Source organism: Pipra filicauda, unplaced genomic scaffold (genome assembly GCF_003945595.2).
Source record: "Pipra filicauda isolate LSUMZ 115617 unplaced genomic scaffold, ASM394559v2 scaffold275_size1018216_pilon, whole genome shotgun sequence".
In the NCBI taxonomy this organism is placed as follows: Eukaryota; Metazoa; Chordata; class Aves; order Passeriformes; family Pipridae; genus Pipra; species Pipra filicauda.
Window position 1 is genome coordinate 800,246 of NW_024104393.1, and position 25,967 is coordinate 826,212.

The following is a 25,967-nucleotide window of genomic DNA, read 5'->3' on the forward strand; positions in this document are numbered from 1 at the left end:
CAACACAAAATGGAGAATTCAGCGCTACAAAGAGTTAACCCCCTTTTCTGCTTTGCATAGTTTTGTTATAAGCCATTTTCTAGCTACACATTTCTCATCTCCAAAGTCCCCATTCTTAAAAACTGTTGTCAAAACAGTTATGATTTTGACTGAACTAAAAGAATTTCCATGTAAAGCACGCAGTGTCACTCCTGGCTGGTAGAAAGACCAGTGATTCATTTTCCTTACCTCCTGTAATTGCTCCCATGACAGCTTTGCTCTGTCTCAGGCTTTGCCCCCAAAAATGAGTGTTTCTAACAGACACACCTGACCTCTGTGACAGTGCATTGCCTGCCAGCAACCAACTGTTCACTTCTAGAAAGCACGTCCCATTCTTTGACACATGCAGCATGAAGGGAGTGAGTCTGTGGAAGGACAGAAGAAGGAAAGAGTAGCTCTGCCAAACCCTCCCTTGAGTGTAACGTGTTTAACCACCTACAGCACGGCCAGTGCTGCCCCAGCTCCTGCAGACCTGGACAACAGCATCACGTGCCTTTGGTACCCCCACATCTGTGCTAGGGATGCAGCTGGGGGTCCTGGAAGTCTGGGATCCCCCAGGCAAGCCACAGTTTTACCAATGACTTTTTGCATCAGCTGGGCAAGTCCCTTAAAAGCTCTGATCCCACTTCATCCATCTGTGAGAGCTGGGGAAAAGCTTGTCTGCCTCTTTCTGCGGGGGAATAATTTTAATTCATTTCTCTGCACTGGATGAATAGTGTCACTGGACTGAAAAATGTTATTGTTATTATCCCTTTAAATTGAAAGTGGATTGAAGGAATAAAAGTAAATGTATGGTCTATTTTGGCAGATGTCTTCCAACAGATGGGTGTCTATGGTCTTCTTTATAAGAGTTGTCTGCTGCCTGTGATTCAGACTGTCTAAGGAATGCCATGAGCTTGGAGTAAATGGACAGCAAGTCTGGGAAAGGACTTTATTGTGGTTTAGAAGCTTTCAATTCCCAACTGCACGAACAAGTTCTCTTTTTTTTTTTTCAAGTAACTCTTTGTCAGTATGTCAAAACTATCACTGAAAATCGCTTGATGCCTTCCGAAAACTGAGCGCTTTCTGCTGATAACAGTCCGCTGGTCCAGCCTGCAAACGGGCACATGCCTTCCACCCAAAATCGCTGGAATTGGGGTTTCTTGTCCCGGTGCATCAGCTCCTGGTGGGACTGTGCCCATGGAGGCAGTGTCCACGTACCCATCCAGTGTGAGCCCTTGGCAGCCGTGCCCGTGGTCTCCTAATGGAGTCTGCATGTTCCTTTGAACAGGAAACGCTTTGTAACACAACTTGCCTGTGGGCACTTACTGCACCAATTAAAGATTCCTGAGCTCGAGAACAAAGAGGTGCCAGTGGAACTATGGTTTTAATCACTTGATTCATTTTCTTCCTTCCTCCGCTGCTGATTTTGGATGTATGGGTTTTTCTTTTTCTCGCTTTGTTTTCAGGCAGAGGGACAGCGGCTCAGAAAGGCTGCTGGGGAAAGGGCAGTCTTGAAACGGGGCTGGATTTGTTTGAACTTTTTATTAGCAAATTGTTTCTAGAGGTGAAGAAGATCAGATGGAGCCAGCCACAACAATACAATTCTTAGTTCTTATTGAGGTATGCAAGTTTACGTGTTTTTCTGAGAATCCATGTGGGTTTTAGTAACATGAACTAATTAAATGATTAACTGTGTTAGAGGGAAGGATAATAAGATACTTTTTAATAATGGTAAACTAAGGTACAGGGAAGTTAAATACTTTGCTGAAAGACCAAACTCAGACTCGACCCAGACTTTCCTCCTGGTATGCTGATCTTTCTACTTCCTGCCAACAAACTACAGGTTTTTGGGAGCAGAACCACCTTTTTGTTCTCTTTTTATATTGCTTCTAGAAAAGCAAGACTGACATATGACTGGGGCATGCAGATTGTAACACCACACAAACCTGCAACGGCAGTGAACCAAAAATAAAGCCTGCAGTGTACCCAAGGAGTGCTGTAAGGTCCCAGAAGAGAACAGAAAATCCGTAATAATGTGAGTCAGAGCTTCAAGAATGAGTCTGATGAATACATAGATTTGCTTGAGTGTTTGAGCAGAATGTTTTGGAGAACATACAGGCTTCACTCTTAGTCAAACTCTGCCTGAGCAGAAGTGACCACACCTTCTATGAAAAGTAGTTCTAATTAAAAACAGAGCGTGGCTTTTTTGGACGCAAATTGTTGCTCGAACTGAGCCCCAGCCCGTTTGCAATTCACTCCTGTCTAAAATGCCAGGAAACAGGAACATTTCCCCCTCTGCCCTGTGTTGCTTTGCACGTGGACACATGATGAAAACAACTACAAACCGAACTAGAACATGCTCCTAAAGCCACCATCTTCTGTGCTTTCTGGGGATGGAATCAACAGCATTTAAACAGAAAAGCAGTTTCTCCACAGCCAGGCTTGGTGCAGCTCCACTGCTGTGGTGCATGGAGGGCCCCAAACTGCCTTCCTGGTGTAGCAGAGGTTCCCTGGCACAGGGGGATCCCCAGTTGCCACTGAGCTGACAGAGCTGGCTTTGTGCCACCTCCTCCATCTGCAGGGGCTGGGCAGGGTGAGTAGGATGCTCAAAACGTGCCAGCACCTGAGACAGAGTCCCAAGGGCTGTCAGGGACCAAAGCTGGCAAAACGAGCTCAGTCCCCGACTGACACTCAGGGCTGACACAGTGGCTTTGCTCTGTGGATCCCCAGGAGAGTGGGGATTCCCTGAAGGTTCAGCCTGCCCCAGCCTCGTCCCTAACAGCTGCTGGCCTAAGGAGAAAAGAGCTGGTCAGAAAAGAAAACTTCTTGCTGAACATGAAGGACAGAAGGGATTTGAATTTCATGACACCCTGGGGACAGACTTTTACAGGGATTTTCTTGTTCTTGAATGAAAGAACACAAAAAAGAAAATGTAGGGATCTGACACACTCTGAGTGGTCTTGGATGAGACCCATGGTCAGGGCAGTGGTTCCTGTGTGGGGAGCAAAACTGCACAAATTAACCCACTGCTGGCAGTGAGGGTGATTGAAAGCACTGGGTGATTTAGAAGCATCAAATTGCACACAGGGGCCCAAAATCACAGAGTACTGAGGGTTGAAAGGGACCTCTGGAGATCATCTAGTCCAACCCCCACTGCGGATCCATTTTCTAAAGAAATATCTGATATGTCTGAAATTTTCTGTGAAATACCTGAGCTCACTATTAAAACATCTCAGCTGATCATCAGCCTGATAAACCACCACAAGCATCTGCCTTGCTCTTCTCCTCCCCAAGAAGGATTACTGCTGCACCAAAAATAATTTAGAGCTGCTGTATCAAGCAGACAGTTCTGAGTGTCAGATGTGGTTAGACAGTTACTGTTTGAATAATGACAATCATTTTTCTTTGTAAAGTAAAAAGCAGGACAGCTGAACCGAAAAGAACTAAATCTAAGGTAGGCAAGTTGGTAACACTCAAGACATGCTGCATGTCCATTATCTGTATGTGGAATTGAGCCTTGTATCTCTGAGTTGCAGATGGGGAACTGGCACATGGCAGCTGAGCAGCTTCCCCAGGGCTACAGAGGAATCCTCTGTCTCTGCAGCATGAGCATGGACAGTCCAGGGCATGACCAGTGCAAATAACTACATTTTTAGCTGGGTTTGTGCTTTAAATAGTTCATCTGATTGCTCTGAAGGTCATGGGAGAACTAAGTTCTATTTGTCAACATATTTCTGTGGTTGTTTGGGTAACTTTTACCATTGTGGGTGGTTTTGGTTATGAATAATATTAAAATGAGGCCTCGGCTGAAATGTGCTGATCACTCTCTCATCCTATGGCTTTCACTTGCATTTGAAGCTAATCACTGCTTGTCAGCACTAACCTGGACACCTAATGCATCCTGAAGGGTCTCCTAAACATGGCCTATCTTCACTCCCAAAGTCAATCTCTGAGGCAGAGGTGTGTAACAAAGGTTTCCCTGACGATTTTTCATGAATATTCCCTTCCTCTGGAGATTCTTTACACTATTTGACATCAAAATTTACAAATAAATATATATTTACTTTTTACAGAGAAATGTGGAGGTATATGGAGGACTATGTGTATGTATATATATATATATATATATGTATGTGTGGCAATGTTGAACTTGCATCAGTCCCCAATGGGTGCATGTTCAAATCCAGCCTCTACGACTTGATGGCTGGAGCCTTCCTTCCAGTAACAACTTGTTTTGTAATTCTGTCTAGGAGGGGAAAGGCAGGAAGTTGCAAGAGGGCTGCATGGGCTGGGTTAGATATCTCTTGCTCTGAGGCAGCACCAGCAGGAGGAGAAGAAGGGAGAGTGTCTCCTTCCAAGAAAGCACGTGGCAGGTCTCTACACCCACAGTACCATCAGAAATGAGTACTGATGTCATTGTCATTAAGGCAGCCAGTATGGATGGCACCAGCTGAGCAGCTCTGCACAAAGAGGTCCTTGCACATGGCAAAACCCACCTGAGAAGACAGGTAAATACTTGCCATCACCTGCCTTGAGGACCACAATGTTTTGGCTGTGCTGCTGGGGCTATTCAACCTCGAGAGCCTACAGCTCCTGCAGAGGTGGAAACAGTTCTTATCTTTATAAGGCAGGATGTAGACAGGTTAAGTGTGCTGAGTGCCCAGTATTACGTGCCCTGTGGAGCAGTGAAAGCTCTGAGCACAACCAAACCACGGTCTCAGGAAGAAGGACAAATGAAGAAAATAATGACAGGTCCTGCCAGCAGTGGCAGGAGGAAGTTGAAAGAGGTAAAGAGAAACAGTAATTGTGTCATGTTGTGTCATGTGTGTCATGGTCACTTCCAGGAGAGCTCAGAGGCTGGCACAGCATGCCCACGCTGAGAGGCACCAGCTTCAGGAATGAGGAACTGACAGTGGAGCATGTCCCACAACACTTAAAAAGGTTGTGGCAAAGCTCAGAATAGAAACAAAGCCCAGAACACCAAGGCTGTGGGTTAACCATGAAGACAGCGGACAAGAGTTGATGAGAGGAGGTCACAACAGCAAAGGGATGAAAGCTGGACTCTCAGCAGAAATATGGAGAAAGAAGAATAAAGAAGAGGGAGGGGGAAGATGGGGGAAGGGAAGAGGAGTGAAGGGAAGCGAGAGACACCGAGACACTGATTGCCCAAGAGCCTGTGCAGCAGCAGCAGCACCACAGCTGCTCATGCCAAGCCTGGTTGAGTAACCTTCATCTCAGTATCCATCCGTGAAAACCCCAGCAAGACCTAACAGCTCACTTTATCTCAGAAGAGCTGTCTGGATAAAAGGGATTTGAGGGTAAAGCCTCCATAATCCTTTGGGTTTGCTTTCTTTTAATACTATAAAGCACAAACCCAAACTTTCTAGTCAGGAAAAACATAGCTTTTGTTATATTCTGAGTCACTTTTCCTCAGCAGCAAACAAAGTGGCTTTTCAATTCAAGTCCTGAACATTTCAGAATAAAATGCTTTGCAAAGTCCTAAAGTAAATCCCAATTCTCCAAGTCACACTTCCAGCTGATGTGAACTCACTGAGGTCAGTAAAGAGATGCCATGAGACCAATCTCCCCTGACCTGACTTGGGTGGCATAATTGATAAACTGATCTCTTGAAATCAATTCAAGATGTTCCAGTCAGCCAAGCAGAAGCCTGGAATTTCACTACTAACTTGCTGCTGTTCTGCCTAATGTCTCCTCTTAGCACAGAGGTTGAGTACATCCCTTGTGAGCTGTGCTGCAGTCAGATGTCACTGGCCCAATTCATAACCCAGTGAAATTAATTTTGCAGTCCATTTGGGGAGTTCTTTTAAGGGGAAAAGACTTTGGCTTGACTCTGAAGTTTGCTAGCTTTCACTTCAGAATTCTTTATTTTTTATTTATTTTACAAGGTTTGTACCAAGTATTTTTAGAAATGTGGAACAATCTCTCAACTTCTCATATTAAAAGTGCCTTAAACAACAGTGTTCAGTTTTCCTGTTAAAAATTCTATCTTGCTTTGTTACATGCCCAATTCCCTGAATAGGAGGTGGATCTCCTAAATGAAATTCACTCTTAAAATACAATTCAACACTCTTCAGACAAGGGGACCAGTAAAAACACTGCAGATTTTACTGTGGTGGCACCAAAGCTATACCAAGCACATTTCAAACAAAGACAAAGAGAAAACCAGAGAAAACCATCCAAACTCTACTCTGCCCAGCAATGAAGACTGTACATGACAGAGCCACAGAGCACACTCAGTACCTAAACTGCAGAAAGTAAAACCTTCATGGGCACAATTTCACAACTCCAGGTGAGTAACTGCAGTAAAAATCCCAAACTTCTGTGTGCTTACAGCACATCATGGTGCACATCTACAAGATCAAGCCATGCCTGATCTGATTGCCCAGACTGGGAGGGCAGCAGCAGTTACCATCTGTGACCACCAGGTATGTACTTCCTACATAAGAACATCCAGTATTTGCAGCAATATATCCAGCAACCTCACTCTGCTCCCACTAAAATCCATGTTGGGTTTATGACTACAGTGTCCAGCCTCACTATTAATTTTGCATTGATTTCCTTCTGCAAGGAACATGCTTTAATAAAAGAGCCAATCAACCAGATCACCAATAGCTGCCTACCTAACAATAAGCAGGGTATGTTCAAAGAAAGCTTTACTCCAACTTATATTCATTCCTAAGGGCTAAATCAGCTGGCTCACAACAAAGAAACAGCGTTGTTTTGCTTATCAATGTCCCACTGTTCATCTAGAACATCTGCAATAGTTTTGCCTGCAGCACTATCCCATTCATTACAGGCCTTGATAGACTGCTCAATGGGCTTTTTTTTTTTTTGGTACAAAATGTACAAGGGCATTTTACAAAGTGGACTTTGCACTGATATGAATAATTATAAAAAATTAATTTAAAAGTGCATTTCATTTCAGAGTCACCATTTTCCAAACCAACTTTTGGCAAATGGAAACAAAATGGCAACAGCTAAACCTGACAGCTCAGCCCATGGCACGAAGCAGAGGGATTCTGCAGATCACTTGTTTCTTTGCTTGGCTGCCAAAGTGCATCACCATCTACCAAAAATGCAGTTAATGAAAGACCCAATATAATAGAATGTAAATGCAGGATTCAAATATGCCATGAGTAAACAGCAAATATCCACACCCACCAAAAGCAGGCCACGCTGAGGAACAGGTGGGATTCAGAAGCTCTAAACTTGCCCCCTCCCTCCAGCAAACCAACTCATAAGAGAGAAGTGAGGCACTTACCATCATCCAGGTAGGCCTGGTCCAGGTTCTGTTCCTGTTTGATGGTGACTCCCGCTGGTAGCACCTCTTTCTGGTCACTCCCTGGTGGTCCATTTTTTGCTGCTCGCTGGCCCGAGGCTGCCTGCTGCTGAATCACCGTCGGGTACGAGCTCGGGCTTAACCTTTGTGCTTGACTGACCTGGGGCTGGCTGGATCTTGCGACATTGGATGTAAAATTTTCACAGCACATGATGTGCTGAAACTCTTGGTGGCTTCCACACCTCAGCTGCTGGTTGGTTGGAGAATAGTGAATCACAGGAGATGACTGCTGGTTGCCTGGAGAGTGGTGGAGCACCGCCGGAGTTTGGCCTGGGGAACCTGCGTGCACCAGCACCGACCTGTGGGCATCTGAAATGGCAACTGGTGCAGCCATCAGGTTGGACTGCTGGTAGCCCAGCTGGCTGGGGCTCAGGCTCTTGCTCCTTTGGTAGATCACAGCGGCCGGGTTCTGCTGGTGGTATCGAGAATCAGGAGAGGAAAGGCCTGAGCGCAACTGCTGGCAAGGGGCCATAGTGGGCACAAGGCAGGAAGGGGACTCGGTGACCATTGTGTGCTGTGAATAGTAAGGCTGTGTTACTGTTCCCAGACCACTGTGTACTGTATTGCAGATTATGGCTGGATCATAGTCATCAATGGGCTCTGTTTTGATTGATGGTACTAGAATAAAGCATGCAAAGGACATTATTCGTAACGAGCTGGTGAGAAACAGAGAGGTTTTTCCTTGAAGTAATTAGAGATTAAAGCCATTTACAAGATTTGCATGTGTGAACTCGTATCTCGCAGGCACCGAGTTTAATGCATCACGTATATGCAATCATGGCAGAGTCTCTCTTGAAAACACTCTGTACTAAGAGGTTCTTGAAAATCTTTAAAGTACTAATTAACCACAAATTTCTAAAATTGGAAAATTCAATACTTCAGCTCATATTTTCATTCACTTAAGGGCCATTCTGGAACACGTGCAAAATAAGAAGCCGTACATAGGTGTTTCATGTAGTCCTTCCATCTCAAAGGAGGACTGAATAAATAGAAATCCTGTGACATATGCAACTCCTCATTTTTCTGTCAAACTTTTAGCTAGACACCAAAGGCAGAGTTGAACTATTTTAGAGCTGTTGTTTTAGCTCCTTTGCTTCATGTGGTTTCCTCAGTGCTGAGAACTGAAGATCTTTCTGACATCATCATCTAAAAGCTCAGGATTTAGCGAGAGTTGTGTGAATCTTGGTAGGATAAATGATGGTCCTCTACAGGCAAATTCTCACATTTCTAATGATTTTTTTGTCGAATCTTCCCCAAAACTCACTACAGAAACACCATACAATGGAAACCATATAACGGTCATGCCAAAGGATTGTTTTTTGGAAGTGTAAGGATTCCTTCCCCTAAGTGGTCTATTTTAAGGATTGTATTGAGATAGAAGTGTACTTCTCAATACTATTCCAAAGCAGAACAGTTTAGCAACTACACAAAACCTTCACACTGGTGATTGGTTCATAAATTCAGGGAGAGGACCAGAGATTTTCAGGCTGGAGGAGACCAAAATAAGAATCACAATGAATGTTTGCCTGTCCTTAGAGACAAGTCAAATTAAGATATCATTTGAAGCTTGCATAAAATCTGGTACTGTTATTTTATGCTTTCTGGTTTCCACAAACACAATACTCTGATTTTCTCACAATATTTTTCTCTCAGCCAAAGCTGAGAAATTCTGGGAATCTCATTAGTAATCTATTACATTTATTGTGACATGGTTGACCAATTCCCAAGAGGAAGAACATCAGAAAAGCATTCATATTTTTCTCCACCAGCCTTGTCCTGAAGAATATATATTGCTTGCCTTCCTCCATACCAAGGCCTTGTTTCCCAGATCTGATGTTATCTTACTGCTGGACACGTCAGCTGGGAAGGCAACACTCGTGGTTTTCATAGGGGTCACACCATGCCACAGACCGAGTCTGTTCCCACTGAGGCTTTGGCAAACTTCCCTCAAGTGAATGGGGCAACATCAGCCCATTGCCAAGATAACTGTCACCTCAAATTCATGGCAATTCCTGATCATAAATCACACGCATCCTTCAAACCAAACAGCTGTTGAGCACTTAGCTGAATTAAATCAGTGACATTTAGATCCTCAAATAACAGCAAGAAAACAACACAGCAGAAAATCAAATCTTGCTCATGAGAGCTAGGCAACAACTGGCTTGAGAATTACCTGGTTGGTAGGTAAAATGCTGGGGTTGGCTTCTTTTTCTTTTCCCATTGATGACATAGAAGTTCACCTTCACGGCTGTGCGGATGTGCTTGTTACGGTACTCAGGTATTTCTACAAAAAGCATGCTCTGAAACAACAGAGGGTGACAACAAAGAATTACTAACTGAGGCTGACTGGAGATGTCTGTGTGCATCTCCCCTTGCTACACGTCCAGGCACAAAGGAAGAGAAATCTTCCCCTTCATCACTGTAAAGGGTATGAGAATAAGAAAGGAAAAAAGGGCAGATGGTGCAAGATAAAGATTTTTGGTACTGGCAAGCTGGTTTCTATGTACTGAATCCTCTCTTGCACTTGATGTTGTCCTGAACTTGGAAAGAGAAGCCTCAGCTACAAATAAAACACACAAAATGGTGATAAAAGCAGCAGCACTGTTAATCACACCAGGCTTGACAAACAAGTGTGCACTACAGAATTCCCTCTTTTTGTCAGAATGAACTTAATCATTCTATAGGCTTTTCACTTACACATATCCGGATCCCACTTCCACGGAAATTAGGAGCAAGTCTCCCATTCCCTTCTGCCGGGGCAGGCATGGCCCTTGGCAGTGTCAGTGCAGCTCCTAAATGCACTGACTGACTACAGGAAGGTCCCATTAAGCAAAGTGAACAAAGAGGCTCATTCCCTTGAAAGATCAGTGTTCATTCGAAACACTGTAGGACAAATCCTGTCCTGCAAAGAGCACAGCACCCAAGGCTTCCACGCAGGCAAAGGAAGCCAGGACAGCCAGCATCCTGCAGAGGGCTGGGCTGGTACAATAGAGTCTTCTGCAAGAACACAAAATCCAGCAGTTATTCAATTTGCTGTGGGTTGCCGCTAAATGAATCGCCTCTTTTTGCAACACATCTACTGCTGGAGCATTTGACATTTGTTCATCCCAGCAGCAAGATTGCTGCTCTTTCTGCTTTTGAGACGCTCTTTCAAAACTACCCCTCGAATACAACTTGCTCTCTGAGAAGCTCGAGGAGAGGACATCCAGTGCTTTGCATACTTACAGGCTGGCTCTTATCTTTGTCCACTGTTGCCTCCATTTCCCAGATCTGCTGCCCATCTAGAAGAATATCACAATGTTAACCTCACTGTAATTTTTTCTTTTAAAATCATAGAACTTGACTTAAAAAAAAGGATACAAATTAAGGGCATCAACTTAGCAAAGCTCTCAAAATGGACTTAATCCCAAGCACCTTCCCAGCCCTAACCAAAAGCAACAGCATTTAATTTAAACACATCATCAAACACTTCTCTTGCCAGGAAAAAGCCTAGGTACATATTAAAATTAAATGTTTATGTAGAAATTAGCCAAACTGAGGAATGAAATATTTAGCACAGGTGCAACATCTGTTTTTTACCAGACTTGAGTTCAGCCATCCTGACTGATGGAGGGCATCAGAAGGTCAGATAACTTGTTAATGGTCACTTTCTGCCATTTTAAGCCAAGACCACATGGTTTCCCATGGAATGCCAGCGACAGTCCTAAAAAGCACCAAATATTCACTGTGCTCAGGGTAAAAGCACTTCATTGCATGTGTGACAGCCTCTGCCTCTGAACCACTGGAACTCTTTCTGCTCTTAATCACATCCATGCAGCTCTTCTCCATTCTGAGCTCCACAAAACCGTATTTACAGAAGAAAATAAAATTTGATCCCCTTGTATTGAACCCCACCAAAGTAACCCCTGTGCTGCAAGAGTACATCAGTAGTAGCAGGACATTCATACATAAAGGTGTATGAATGGGTGCTTCATCTGGTTACAAATATTCCTTAAATCTACTGTCTCCCCAGAAACATGTTTTAGCAATGCTTTCCTTCTTGCTTTATTTTTTTTAGATTTTAATCTTTACCCCTTTGATTTTTATATTCCGTTGAGCCTTTTAGGCAAGCAATTTGCAGAAGAAAAATACTGATGGGGGGAAAAAGAAAATAAAAATTGCCTCATACCTTTCTGAAAGTTTGATTTTAGAATGACCAGGGGACACGTCTCCAAAGGCCCCGACGTGACTGGGAATACTGCAGCCTGAGGCTGTGTTTGCTTTAGGGGGGAGGCAACTCCAGGCATGTTTCTTTGGGGGTTCCCCAGGCTGCCTGCCCAGGCTGGGCAGGATAAGGGTGGAAGTCTCCTGAAAACAGTCCTTCTCACAGGACTTTTTATTTTTCCCAATTCTTGGAAGTTCTGCAAGAGCTGCTTTTGTCCTCTGTTATTTAAGTACTTCTGCTTCTGGCGAAAAGGGAAATGAAAGAGTATTTTTAAATGCATTTTGCATTTTTTCTGTTGTTTTCCCCTTTGTTCTGTGCTGGGCCCAGACAATGAGCTGACAGATGTGCCGGGCTCTCCAGGCGGCCTCAACCCAAGATGGGCTCAGCTGCTGCTCCATGGCCAGGACACAGCTCTTGGGGGACCCTGCCTGCTCCAGCTCTGTGTCCTCTCAGCCTGGGGGTCCTTCCCAGCGTTCCAGAACCTCACCTGTCCCACCACCCCACACCTGAGACACCTCTGCTGTGTTCTGGTCCCTGAGCACACACTGGGGATAGACGGGTTTTCCTTGAGGGCATCACCCACAGCGTGTCCCTTCCTCCCTCGGGATGGGCACCGGGATTGTGGTGGGGCAGGAGTGGGCACCCAGTGCTGATTGGGCCTCCTCATCCCAATCCTTCCCACTGGGGAAGTGGAGGCAACTAAGGAATAGCTGGAAGTTTGCTTTCATCCATCAGTTGCCTGTGAGGAGGAGAGGGGGAGAGAGATCCCAGGCTTCCAGCTCCTCACCCAGCTACTGCCAGAGCATCCTGCTGCAGGAGGAGACACTAAGAAACTTGGACTTTTTTCTTTTTTTAAAGTGTTTCAAGTTCTCCCCCAGTGAGTCAGTTGTGTTTTCTACACTAATATGTGGATGAGTGGCCCTGGAGCTGGGATGGCCTAAGCTGTGTCACTGGAGCCAGTGAGGCTCTCACCCCACATCCCAAGGGACTTCTGTGCAAAGGGATGGAAAATACTCCACTATTTAATGTAATTTAACATAAGCATTCACTTTGGTCACTGCTCTGGGCTGTTGCACATTCAGTCTATACCCCTATTAATGCATCTTACTGCTGTTGAGGCAGCAAACATGTCAGGGAAGGGAGAAGCCAAAATACCGAGGGTTTAATCCAGCAAATACTTGTCCAGATGACAAAGCAGTAAATACCCAGTGGGGGGATTCCTCTTCTAGGTGACCTTTGCGAAAAGAAACCACCACAGTGTGTGTTAAGGAACCTCCCCAGGCTCCAGGAAAAGAAACCCAAAGTATAAGTTTTTATAGTCCTCTGAGGAAAAGAGGAGGGAAAAGGAAACACATATGTCATAAAATATGAGCTCTGATAGAGACACACATCAGAACTGCCTCAGCAAAGCAATATGAAGATGTCCTGACAAGAAGGACAGCCAAGAAGGAATATTTTACACTGGTTTTGCTCCAGGCAGAATGTTTTCATCTTTGTTTCTGTACTGCTAAATTCAAACAGTCTGTGCAGATACAACAGTACCAACTTCACAAAGAAGGTAGAAATCAAAAGGATTTGTTGGTCCAAAATGCATAAACTAAAGTAGAAAGGGGGCTCCAAGTCATCTACCATATTCCAGAGGCCTGTGAAGCACATGCAACCACAACACAGTGGATTTGATTTAGTAACTGAGCCACTAAATTGCACTAAAAGCTAATGAAGCCAACCATACAAATCAAATGATGTTTAGCCTGAGTCCAAAGCCCGTGAGGATCAAGAGTAAGAATGAGAATAAGTCTAACCAAACAAGAAATAAATGTATTTGGGGCTATCATTCTAACAATGATAGATGCTTCTGTTTGGATATATATTCATACTGGTGGCAGCTAAACAGGTTTCTAACAAATCTGTCAGCAGCAGCAATCCCTGTTCTTTGAGCACTGAAGCCCTGTTGAATTTAACCACTCTGCAGTTCACTCCCTGACCTTTATGCTTAAATATGATGATGTGGCTCCATCTGTCTCACTGCTTCACTTTAGCTCGAGACAATCAATATTTGCTTTTCCTTTAACCACTCTGGATACACACATTATGGTGAGCTTTTGGCAGAAGGATGAGGGAGGCTGTGAATAAAATGAAAAATACAACTGCATTCAGAAATCTCTCCCTACTTTAACCCATTCTTTTTGCTGGTAATGAAAAGAAAACTTTTGATTATGCACACTCAGGGAATTAATAGAGAGTAGGAGGAATAAACTGAGAAGGCTAAGGATCACCTGAGAAAATTTTGAACAGAGAAAACTTGCACCAAACTGTCAACAGATCATCTTCAGAATGAGCAGAAATCAGAATACTCTTAGGAGGAAATTAAAGTGGATGTTTGAAGAAAGTTATCTGCAAAAACGAGATTCTTATTGTAAAAGTCATAATGCTGATGTGATGGCAGAGCACAGCCCCCAGTTCAAAACATGTGTCACAACTTGGGTGAACTGTGGTGGGCTCTTCTCTCCAGTGCCAGTGTCACAACTCAGGTGGTGCCTCAGCACCACAGACGAATTCAGCTTTGAGCAGGAGGTTGTGCTCAACGACCTCCCGAGGTCCCTTCTGGCCTCAATTACCCTGTAATTCTGTCATGCCACAAACGGGACAAATGACTGGTTCCCTCCTGCTTGGAAACCGAGAAGATTAAACCCCAGCCTGACTAATAATTTAATCTAAAGTCTACAAGTACAGATAGCTCTCTACTGCTATAATTAGACCTGCTTCAACAATGGACAGGGAAGAAAAACGGCAAAAGAGCAACAGCACCATTTCTGCTGAAACACTGTAAGAGCACAAGCACAGAAATACAGAGAGGGTGTGCTCAGCAAGCCACAATCAGTGCTGGGCTGCCCCAGCAGCAGCCAGGGCACTGCAGGGATGTCCTGGGACATGCTTGGATCACACAGGAATTTGGTGTCATGTCCACGTGTGTGGCGTCTTTCAAATTCTGACTCCACTATGGAGAATTCAATCTGCGCCTCTGGAAAGAGCAGTAGTTCCATTAAAGACGATAAAATATTTCTGGATGTAGACTCTGAGGTCTTACCAGCCATGTCTGCCTCATGCAGTATTTTTACTGTTGTGGTTCCCTGCTCATTTAATGGTTTGTCTTAGTTGGCAAGTCTTTAACACCACAGGTCAGTGAAATGTTCAGGAAATAGAGATTTTTGTGCTGCTTCAGGGCTATGAGACTTAGCATTAAACCCTGATGAGAGATCTGATTGTGTCAGCACTCTTTGGAGGAATGAATGAGTTGTTGGAAGAAAGTAATTCTACCCTTTCTAACTCAAACTGTGATCATACCAAAAGTCTTGCTTCAAACTGGGGAAAATCAAAATGTCAGCCTGCATTAGGAACATTTTGGGTGATTCTCTGCAGCCCCTTATAGGCCCTTTTTTAATTAGCCAATTAAAGGTTTTCTGAACCAGTTACAGCCTTTACACATTATTCACGACCCCTTACTCATGACTTTGGGGTCAGTAACTCGCAGAGAAACAAACTTACTGCTTTATTTGAACAAGCATGACTGATGGACTGAGAGGTTCAGGAAATTTTCTCTGCAGTTCTTTCCAGCTGAAGACTAAATATACTATTGTGCTGATTCTGTATGGGATTCTATGCCTGCATATGATTTTATGCCTGAAAACGTACATTGATTTTCAGTCAAGCATTACACAAATTACTTAATGAACAACCTGTTGCCTTTCTCCCAGGCAGCAAACCATGCTAGTTCCCCAAGGAAACTGAGCCTGGTAACTGCTGGGACAGCTGCTGCAACTACACATTCCTGCAGAGTTCCCTATTCACTGTGTTTCTTGGAAGGTCTTCCAAAAAAGCACAACAATTATCTCTGTCAGCTTTTATCAGTAGATGACAGACATCTCTGGAAAACAGACAAGATTTTTCAGAGCCACCCCAAGAACAAAAGAAAGAGCAATGAATGCTTTCCAGCAGAAAAGACACCACTCTGGGATGTGGAAACCTTAAGGGCACGGAACACTCACTCAACCTCTCTGCTGCCCTTTTCAGGGACAAAATCTGATTTCAGCTGGGAAGTTATCCTGCTCCATGTCAGTGCAAGGTTGCTCAGCATCTGGTTCTAAGCAGTTGTCTCCTTCTAAGCTCTTACTTCAGAATAATTTTCAAACTTTACAGCAAACATGGCACGAATGTATTTAAAACTCAGGAAAAGTAGAACAACTGATCTTTTTTCTGAGCTTCATTTTTATGTAGTTCTTTTTCTTTCTGAAGCAAGACTGCCCACTGCAGTTAATGGAGCTCTGTTCATTATAAGCAGAGCCCAGTGCCTTCATTTCACTGAGGACATAAGTTTGAGTCACCAAGGCCAAAGATACAAGTCAAGGTCCAGGAGGTAAAAGGGCAATGGATTAGTCATCCACCATCCAGCCCAGCCCCAAATCTGACATTTTGCACAGTGAGAACAAGTCTAGAGGAGATTTCTCCCCATCTATTGTTGAGGAATTCATTTGACATTAAAATAAAACATAAATACAGTAGTTGAACTGTGAAGCAGCAGGAACAGTATTTCATTCCAGAGCTCTTCCAAAATGATTCCTTATGCCAATTCATCAGAATAGAGTTGTTGTTTTTTTAAGATTATAAGTGTGTGTTTGTGTGTGTGTGTGTATAAATTATTAAACAAAAGCTTCTCTCAAAATAAAACCACTGGGAACCTCCATGTAATAAAATGAGTCACACCAGGATGCGATGACTAAGTGGGAGAACAGGGAATTCCACTCCCCATGCCAGCTTTCTTCATGATCAATTTTCTGTCAACAGGTGATGGGAGCTTGTCTCTCTGCCCTTTGTTTATACCAAGAATTATTATTATTTTTTAATATTCTTCCTAAACAATTAAGCTGAATAATCAGGACCAGGCAATCTTCCATCAGGCGCCCCCATAGTAAACAGTGAGCCAGGGAATCCAGGCCAGTAGTGGCTGCCTGTGTTAATAAGGATTTACCAGCTGTAAAATTCCAAAATCTTGTGTCATACGGGGAAACCTTCCAAAACACTGGATTCCACCCTGTCTCGCTGAGTCTCTCACAGCTATGGCAACTCCGTTTCTGCAGCCACACTCTCTTGCATTTTTGTGTGTGTGATCCTTAGATTTTTTCCTGTTTTGCAGTGTTTTTCTGGGATCCCCAGTTAGATGACTGGCGATTGTCCCGTGGGATTACAAGAACACCTGGGGCAGGCAGCACATTTCAGCCAGGAGGAAAACCTTTGGGTAGAAAGGTTTGTTGGGTTTTAGCAGCTATAAGAGCAAGGAAAAGCAGAAGGTGCTCCGTTTACCCTGAAACTTTCTAATTTGCACAGCAAAACCAGGCTAATCCTGATTAACACTTGTTGCTCTTCAGCGTTCACAAACAGTGGGATTTGCTGAGACACCTCCTTCTTCTGCATAGAAAGAACAGAAAAGAAACTCAAAGAGAACAAAACCTCCCTGATCCTCCCCACTTCTGACACCTTTTTGCAGAGAGAACTCCCAAGCCTCGAGTCACTTTGCTGCTGCCTTACTTCAGTGCACTGAGGAGGGAGATGAACCTGGACAGTGACACCTCAGGCTAATGCAAAAATCAGGTGGAACTCCTGACAGAGACATCTGTAATTTATTCCCCCAGTCCATCCCATCACTCTGCAGGTTTAGGGTGGATGTGATATGCATCCAGCTTTACATGCTGGACTCCAGCCACAGACTGAGTGGAACAGGGATTGTGCTCTTTCAAAAATGACAGGAAAATAGCAAGGTGGCAAATTTATTTAATATACTTTCTACAGACCCTCACATATTGCAAACAAACTGAACCATTTAAGATTACAGTACCACACTCACTTTTGCTAACTCTGTAACTATTACCAAATATTTGTGCTTTTTTCCTTAGCCTTTCCCATTAAAAAAATCAACCAGTAGCTTGGTTTTTTTCCCCAGATGCTGGATTTTTATCTCAGGATAAGATGCCTTTCAAACCTACATTTAATGCATACTCAGCAGTGGATTGCATCTATCACTGTATTATTAGCCTTGTTCTAACATATGTCCTGCTCCTCTTAGTTCTCCTTAAGTTCATTAATTTAGAAATTAGTGCTTGCATTCAATATTTAAAGTTGTTTATTTGGTCAAATAGCAAACCCTCTTTTGGGTGGACTTGGGGAAAATAAAACTTTTTTTAAAAAGTTTTCTTTTTTAATCTTCAATTTGCCTGAGAAAATTGCACCATTAATTCTGCATTATTAAGTTCACAGGCTAAAATGTTGAAAATACTTTGCTGTTTTCTGCATTCTCCTGGAGTTTTTGGATCATTCATGTAACTCTCAGACTACAAACAGGGATTTAGTTCCCTGGTTGGGGCATGGTGAGGAATTTCAGACTGGACACAACAGAAAAGGGAATGTTGCTGTAGACATTGTTAGAATTTCCTTTCACCTCTCCCACAAATGACATGACCATCAGCCCTGGCTCCTCATTACCATCAAAAACAACACCCAAGCCACCTCCTATTCACATTATACATGCCATGATGCCATCCCACCACAGTTTTCTACGGTGAATTGCCCTGAAAGACTCCTGGATGTTGGAATCCACTGGCACATGCTCCATGGTTTGTTTCTAGGGTATGGAGGCAGGTGCATTCTGTGCAGATGAAACCTCAACTCACCACCGACACACTGAACATCATGGTCCTGATCCTGCCCTGTGGTGAGCTCTCCTGAAACCAGCAGACATTCAAGCACCACTCCTTGAGTCTAGAGCTGGAAAGATTTATTTTGTCACAGGGACTTTGAACATCCATTCTTCAGGGGCCTTGGCAGCTGCATCAGTTCCAAGGGCACAGAGAGCACCACCTCCTCTCCCTGCACTGCCTGGATGGACTGAAAGATTTATGATGGATCCCCTCCAAGGATGGACGCTCTGTTTGGGTTGTTCCTCCACCACCCACATTGTCCTAGCGATGATTCACGATGTCCATGTGGCCACCAGAAGAGTTTGGCAGGGGAAATCACAGTCCATTTGCACTTCTCTCCCAGAGAAACACGAAACTCCCCTATCACTGACAGCAGAGCAGCAGTAACCAGTACACAAATGGGAGTAAACACAATGCAACCAACATCTGACTTGCAAATTATTACATGACAATTAAAATAAATAAAAGGGGGAATTCCAAATCTTTTCTTTTTTTAACTGCACTGTAAGGTCTGGGCCCCAACCAAACACTGACACTCCTGACCTTCAACATATTCCAAATCCTTGATAGCTCTAGGACTGCTTTTCGAGCTCTCTCTTTCAGACCAAAACTAAAGGAATATATGCACTTCAAAAATTGCTACCCGTACAATCCAATCTAGTTGCTTCTCCTGACCTATTTTTATTTAGCTGGGCTCAGTAATGTGTCTCTGAGTTCAGATCTTAAAACTCCTTCAGCCAAACTCTGCTTTTGTGTGCTGAACTTACCAAATTTATGAGCTGCCCTGGCTTACAGCAGCTACAGATTACACTCTCTCATCAGGAAGAGAGAACCTTAAAAAAGTTTAAAAAAACAGTCTACGGCTTGCACGTTGATAAAACCTTATCATTACGAAAATTAACGCTATTTATGCATCAGCATTTCAAACACAAGCACTCTGTCCCCCCAGAGCACTGAGCTCCAGCCCCTTCACTTCACTTCCTGCTGCCATTTCCTGTCGCAAGCCCAAAACGAGCGACTTTCACAGCCTTGTCCCTGGTGAACTCGGTGCCACAGCCTGCAGTTCGCGTGACACCAGGCAGTTATTTTCAGAAGGACATCCTGGCACAATTTGGGGAATAGTCTTTTTTATTTTCCCGGTATTTCTTAGGAAAAATATACGTCTCTATAGTTCTATGAAACAGAGAAATAAAAGCTGCTCGTTATTGTTCTCAGAACCTTGTTGTATTTCAGTCACAGTTATGAGCAGTTCTACGTCCCTCTGCGTTGCAAGTAGTGAGTGAAGAATTGTCTACAAGATCCAGAAGAAATGGAAATAGGTTTTGAGTGTTCCCCTGAGGGATGAAACCTAATTTACAAATGTGATCCCCAATTGCATTTTCCTCAGTTTTGTAAGGTGACCGATTGCTGCTTCTCATCATCACACACTGATCCAGATTCAAGATGCACCCAGATTTTGGAGGCTACAAAACAGTTAACATCTTGTTGCACAGAGATACTTGCACAAAGGATTTTGGGGAAAAAACCAGTCTTGCTGCTCTCATCTTAAACACTGGACTCACAAGCCAAGTCCAAGAGCTCTATGGAGTACAGCCTGATGAAAGTTATTAGGTGGTTACCCACACCACTGCTCTCACCCTTGTCGTTGCCAGCAAAGCTAAAACTGGTGGCAAAAGTGGCAAATCCAGTACCACTTGTTAGCACAGACAAGGCTTGAGAGTTGCTAAAATGAACCTCAACGAAAACCAAGCTCCCCCCTGCAAGCTTGTTGCATCTTCCTGCCTCGAGAAAGGTGTGATTCTTGCACAGGCTCCCCGGGGCAGCGCCGCGCTCGGGAAGAGCCGCGACAATGAGAGGGTCACGCCAGCGATGTGCTCTCCACCCACAGGGATGTTTATTGTGGCTTGTTCTGCTTCTGAGCAGCTCATCAGCGCTTTCTGCAAGGTGCAGACGGGTCTGCAGCGAGCTGCCTGAGTGCAGGATCCACCTCCTCCTTCCACCCAGAGACTTCGAATCGATAAATCGGGCTGCACAACTGGGCTCCTTGTTCTGTGCTTGTGCAGCACAACACAGCAGCAACTAGGCATGCCCTCACAGTGATATTTACAATTGTATACAGTGTATAATGAGGGAAGTTGAAAGCCTCAGGTGTACAATATCCTAACATTCAGGCAGGCTGGGACACTCAGCAGACTGGCTGAATTCTCAGTATGGTGCAGTCAGCCCTGCATGATCTGCATATCCAGCTCAGCTTCTTAACCTTCTCAACCTTCTCACTTTAAGATATACCTATTAAATAAAGCAATCTTCATTTAAAAGCACTTTAGGGCATCTCTGTAAGAGGTGTTGCTGCATGACGGAGCAGTGCACGGACACACAAAGAACTGGCTCAGCACGGAGCAGAGTCCCCCAGATAACCCACTGCATACCACACAGACTTCTGATTCACACCAAGGATTTGACTCTGGACCTCCCATCCTCTAAATTCCCCTTCTGCCAATCATTTATACAAAGTCCAGCAGACTGAGGCTGCCGGCAGAGACTGAGGGGTGGCGGGGCAGGCAGGATATGGAACACCAGCAAGCAAATCCCTGCTCCAGACTGGGCACAACCGCTGGGATAAGTCATGGCTCTCCCCTAACAGGAGGTAAAAAAAGAAGAAAAAAACCCACAGTTTCCCCAGCAGCGAAGAAAAGCTTTAGATTTAGTGTGTGGAAAATGTTGTTGTTCCTTTTACTTTCTAACATCTATTCCAGCCAGAGCCTTCTCTGCTCTTATATGGAAATAGGGGCAGGGTGTTTTGGATGTTTCCTCGAAATGGCATTAAGAGCTCCCTTCTTTGAGTGTATCATCTCCTTTAGTTACTGCAAAACATTCTTGGGACAGGTACTGTTGTGGGCTGCCAAGCATGTTCCCATGCCCCTTCACAATTCGCTGACATCCATGGAACAGTGGCAGCACAGTGGGAAGGAATTAATACATGGGCTTGAAAGGAAACACAGTATGCCAAAAAAATTCCTCTGACTGCACAGGCTCATCTGAACCTTCACATTTCTGCAGATCCTTTCATACCTGCTGTAAAATAGCCTGGCTTGCTGGTGGTGTGAGAAGGAGCTGGGACCCACAGAATCCTTTTTTCCCCTCCCAGGTCACGAACTGATGCCCATATACATTCATTTTTGACTCAATTCCTACTTTTTGCCAAAGGCATTACCCCATAGATCATGCACATGTAGTTCTCTTGGGCAATGCAATTTCTTAAACCCCTGCAAGTCACTGGATTAAGCTGCCTCTGCCTCAGCTTACCAACAGAAAACTCAGGAGCAACAACTTTTCTTAACAGCACAAAGTTTACAATAAAAAATATAGAAGATGAAGTGAAGCATTCTTGTATTTCACTGTGTATATAAAAATAATTTTACTTTGATATAAAAATATACACTATGTACATTACACAGAATATATTATGTATATTACACATAATATATATTATGTATATTACATATAATAATATAATATACATTATTTTTTCTCCACAGACTTCTAAAGGGAAGAAAACACAATCTCTGCCTGTAGTTCACATCAATAAAAAAATGTTCATTTCAATTATGATTTCTACAGTAGCGTTCACTAAGCATGAGATTGAACAAGCACAGAGGAACGTGTAATGGTCACCTCATTTCTTTGGAACATTTCTTGTTCCTGCTGATTCCCAGTGCCTGCATTCTTGTGAACCAATAACACAAATATTTGCTCCCAAGTCTAATTTTACTCACATGGTTTTACTTACATGAACTTGAATGAGATTACTCACTTGAGTAGGGTTAATCATCAGCACAAATCTTACAACGAGACTTGGCATTACAGATTTGCCTTATCCCATTAGGGAAAGATAGAAAAAAACTGCCTTACCTGATGTTTTTTCTGTGAACACCACCTTGGACTCTGCTGTGAAATTCTGTCCAGTCAGGATCATCTGTTGTCCTCCATAAACAGAGCAGCTGTCAATGTCTTGTCTTTCAACCATTGGAAGCTCATGAGCAGACCTTTGGGCTGTGGACAAATTGCAAACATGAATGAAACCAACTCTTTTTTACCAGGACTTTCCAAATCTTCCCAGAACTATCCACAGATCGATCTTGTCATCGTTACCATCCCCTGACTGCCAAAGCAGCTTCTCCAGGGCGCTAAATTTAGGTCTGAGAGGGAAAAATAAACTTACTCAAGGCATTTTATTTGGAAACATCCAGGAGTTGGCTGCAGCGGTTCAGCTGTGCTGGCCCTACTCCTTGTCCTTGAGAAAGGACAGCTTGGATGAATGAGCTGAAACTTGCCCATGTCTCTTTCCAAGTAAATGGCCAAATTTTCAAGTGCAGGCACACTACAGCCCCAGAGCCCAAAAAATTCCACCTGCAGAGAGGATTCCACTGAATAACACTGAATTCCTTAAAAAAAAAAAAAAAAAAAAAAAAAAGAGCCTTTTCTACAAAATCCCACTGCCTCCCACAGAACAGGGGTGATGCTGGGCCTGGCACTGCGTGTTTGCCAACAGAACCTGTCTCCATGGGCAGGTACTGAGCCCTGTGCACACAAGAGGGGCAACCACAAAGCCACATTTCAGAGCAGGGGGGGTCATCCTGGGACTGCTGCAGTCCGGGATTTTTGGAAGCATGTTTTGCAGAAGCCTGAACATCTGAGGAGCAGGGCCCTGTGTTGCAGACTGAGTTTGATTACAAAAGGCAAGGGAAGAAAAGGTAGGGTGGGATCCAGATGGGCACACACATCATGAAGGCTTTCTAAGGTCTTTACTGCTCTTGGTCATAAATTTAGAGCATGACTTTGGCAAGTTATTCTCTCTTTCCAGAAAACCAGGATAGCACCATCTCTCCACATACTTTCCTCTCATCCTACTAAAACAGACATCTGCATGGTCAGAAAAGCTTTGGAGAATCCTGGTCACCATCCCTGCAAAGCCATTTCAACTGTTTGCTATCAAGCAGCAGGAGCTGAAGAAAGTGAAGATGTGAGAATGGTTCCCTACAGCTGGAAAATATCAGGAGCTTCCCTATGACCAGACCAGGTGGGCAGCAATTTGGGTCTGGTGAGCTGCGAGTTCATGACCTGCACTCAAACTCCTCCAGATTCATCAACCCCAACTGAAAAGGCCTCCAGGGGATCCTGCTCATCTATTTAACAGCTGCCTTGGCTGGATTTTAACTTTCTCTGACAAAGAGACCCTGAGTACTTGTGTCTTTACTGAACATCGCTGGCTGCTGAGCCAAAAATCAGGAAATGATATCCTATATGTTCAGCTGGCCTTGCACTCACACACAGGCAGGGCTGGGCTGTCTGTGACCTGACCTGGCACTGTTTTACTGCTGTGCAAGCTTCAGAAAGCCCCAAACCCAACAGCTCTTGGCCACAGTGAGAGCTGCACAAAGGTTCTCGTTACGTGAAGAAAATGCTTAAATATTCGGTGAGAAAACACCAGCATTAAACTTTTCATACATTCTGCAGAAGTGGGGAGCAACTTTTCTAGCTCAGCTGAAGCCTTCAGTCACGAGGCAGAGATTTTGCTCTTGTTAAAGACTACAGATAATTTAATGTTTGTAACTTTCTTGTGCTATTTGAGAGGCATTTTTTGAAATCTATTTAGAACAACCTTATGACTCATCGTTCCTTTCAAGCATTTAACATCTGGGCTAAGATACTGCCAATTAAGAATATATATTCAGATTATTTTCACAGAAGCTATAATTTCTTTCATATGGCTGTATGATTAATTCTTTTCCCAAAATACTCTAATTTTTGATGAGTTCATAATTGGATTTATCACAAAGACACATCTTTAACCTCAGATCTTAAGAGTAAATAGCAATCATCAAAAAACACGTCTACAATAGGCAAGAGAAGATGCATGTAAGCATTGCCCTGGACACTGGTTATTCCTATTCAATCCCCAAATTTCACTTCCAAAGCATCCTAGGTCATCAAAATTCCAAATTAACCTACATTTCTCAGACTTCATTGTGTTAATAGAGAGTTTGGTACCTGACATCCCCCAGATCAGTGGTTCCCAAGGCTTTTTCAGGACGAGGAAGGATAAGTTTTAGCCTGGAAATAACCATCTGACTCATCTTAGTTTGGATCTCAGCAAGTTGGAAATCGCTGCTGAAGACCAAAGCCCTGTCCAACTTCCATAGAGTGCAGTGTTTGTGTACACTGCGACCTACCAAGCAGTCCAGGAGCAGCAGGAATGTGCATCCCGGCTCTTGGGAAGTGCCAAAAGCCCTTCTGCCCTCCCCAGACAAGCTGGAACAGTCTCAACAGCACTGCCTGGAAGGCTGAGAGGGGAAGGGGTGCTCTTAAAAAAAAAAAACAAAACCACTTTTCATTTTCAAAGGTCTCATTTTTTAACCCAAACCTAGAAGGTTTCATCCCATTCCCCATTTCCACCAGTATGGAGGTTCAAGGTTCAGTGTGGAGCTGCCTCAATAGGATTACTTTTTTTCCTCTGCAAGAAATATTAATTGCCAATAAATCCCCTTCCTCTAAGGCTCACGATGGGTGGACTGCATGCAATAATTTCACACTATTCCTTCTCTTCCCCCCAGGGGTTGGCACTTCATAAAGTGACCTACAGCTACTGGAGTTTATGAGCTTTGAATAAACAAAACACTGTTGATTTAACCAGTTGGGGTGTTTACTTTCAATAGCAACAGTTACTGACATAAGGCAGCAAAGCAAATGCTATAGAAATACTCACACTTGGCCTGAAGCAGTGTGTCAACCTATTAACAGGGGACATTATTTTTCTATTTTATTTGACCGTTTGCAAATCAAGATGTCATGGGTTCCTGGTGCCAAGAAATACAATGCATGCAGTGACACAGGAGAGAAAGAGAGCCGCTGTCCTGGAGTGCTGCACCACCCCCAGGAGCCTCAGCCCGGAGGGAAGAGCCCCTTCTGCCCACAGCCCACCCAGGCTCACATGCACCCTGCACTGGTTGGGGCTTGAGCCTTTATTCCCTTCCCTATGGCAGCAGGTGCAGGAAAGGTTAGGAAGGCCTAAAGCTCTGAATGCTTCACATGGGATGTACAAGCCCGGAGGCTGACCCTAAGGAAGTATGCCAAGGCAGGGAAAGGCGTTTCTTCTTTCTCCACCTGCCCGCAGCATCCATAAGTGTTCCTTTTTTCAGCAGAGAGGATATTTGTTTTTAAAGGGGAAAAAAAAGGATGTTTTGAGACAACTGAATTACCTGGATAAGTCTGTTGTGGCTCCAAATCTCCCCCAGGAGAGTGTTACCCATTGTTGTTAGCAGGTTCCAAATGACAATACCAGTTGTATTCCATAACATGCTCCTTAGGTAATCCCAGCTCCTGCGAGTCCTTCTCCTCCCACGTCTCCCTGCCCATGCTCCTCCTGCACTCATCTCCTGGGACGAGTGGTTCTCTCCCTGCCCAAGCATCATGTTTCCTTCCACCAGCTTGGGAGGGCTTCCAAGTGCTGCCTTGTCTTGCCCAAAAGCTGACTCGTTTTATGAGTAGTGTTAACTGAAGCTAAATGTCTCTTAACAGCCTCTGGAGAGGAACCGTCTCGGCAATCTCTCTCCCTGTATGTGCAGTACAAACA

At 44.0% G+C, this 25,967-nt stretch overlaps 1 protein-coding gene across 1 annotated transcript in view; it reads right to left on the reverse strand.

The window, feature by feature from the left end:
- Positions 1–25,967, reverse strand: part of NFATC2 (nuclear factor of activated T cells 2) — a 79,055-nt gene that overhangs the window by 22,622 nt on the left and 30,466 nt on the right. Inside the window, exons 6-9 of the mRNA XM_039382590.1 lie at positions 22,247–22,387; positions 10,607–10,662; positions 9,555–9,681; positions 7,304–7,999 (exon numbers count right to left, since the gene is read on the reverse strand). Of these exons, the coding sequence (XP_039238524.1) occupies positions 7,304–7,999; positions 9,555–9,681; positions 10,607–10,662; positions 22,247–22,387 (1,020 nt within the window). The remainder of the gene's footprint in view (positions 1–7,303; positions 8,000–9,554; positions 9,682–10,606; positions 10,663–22,246; positions 22,388–25,967) is intronic.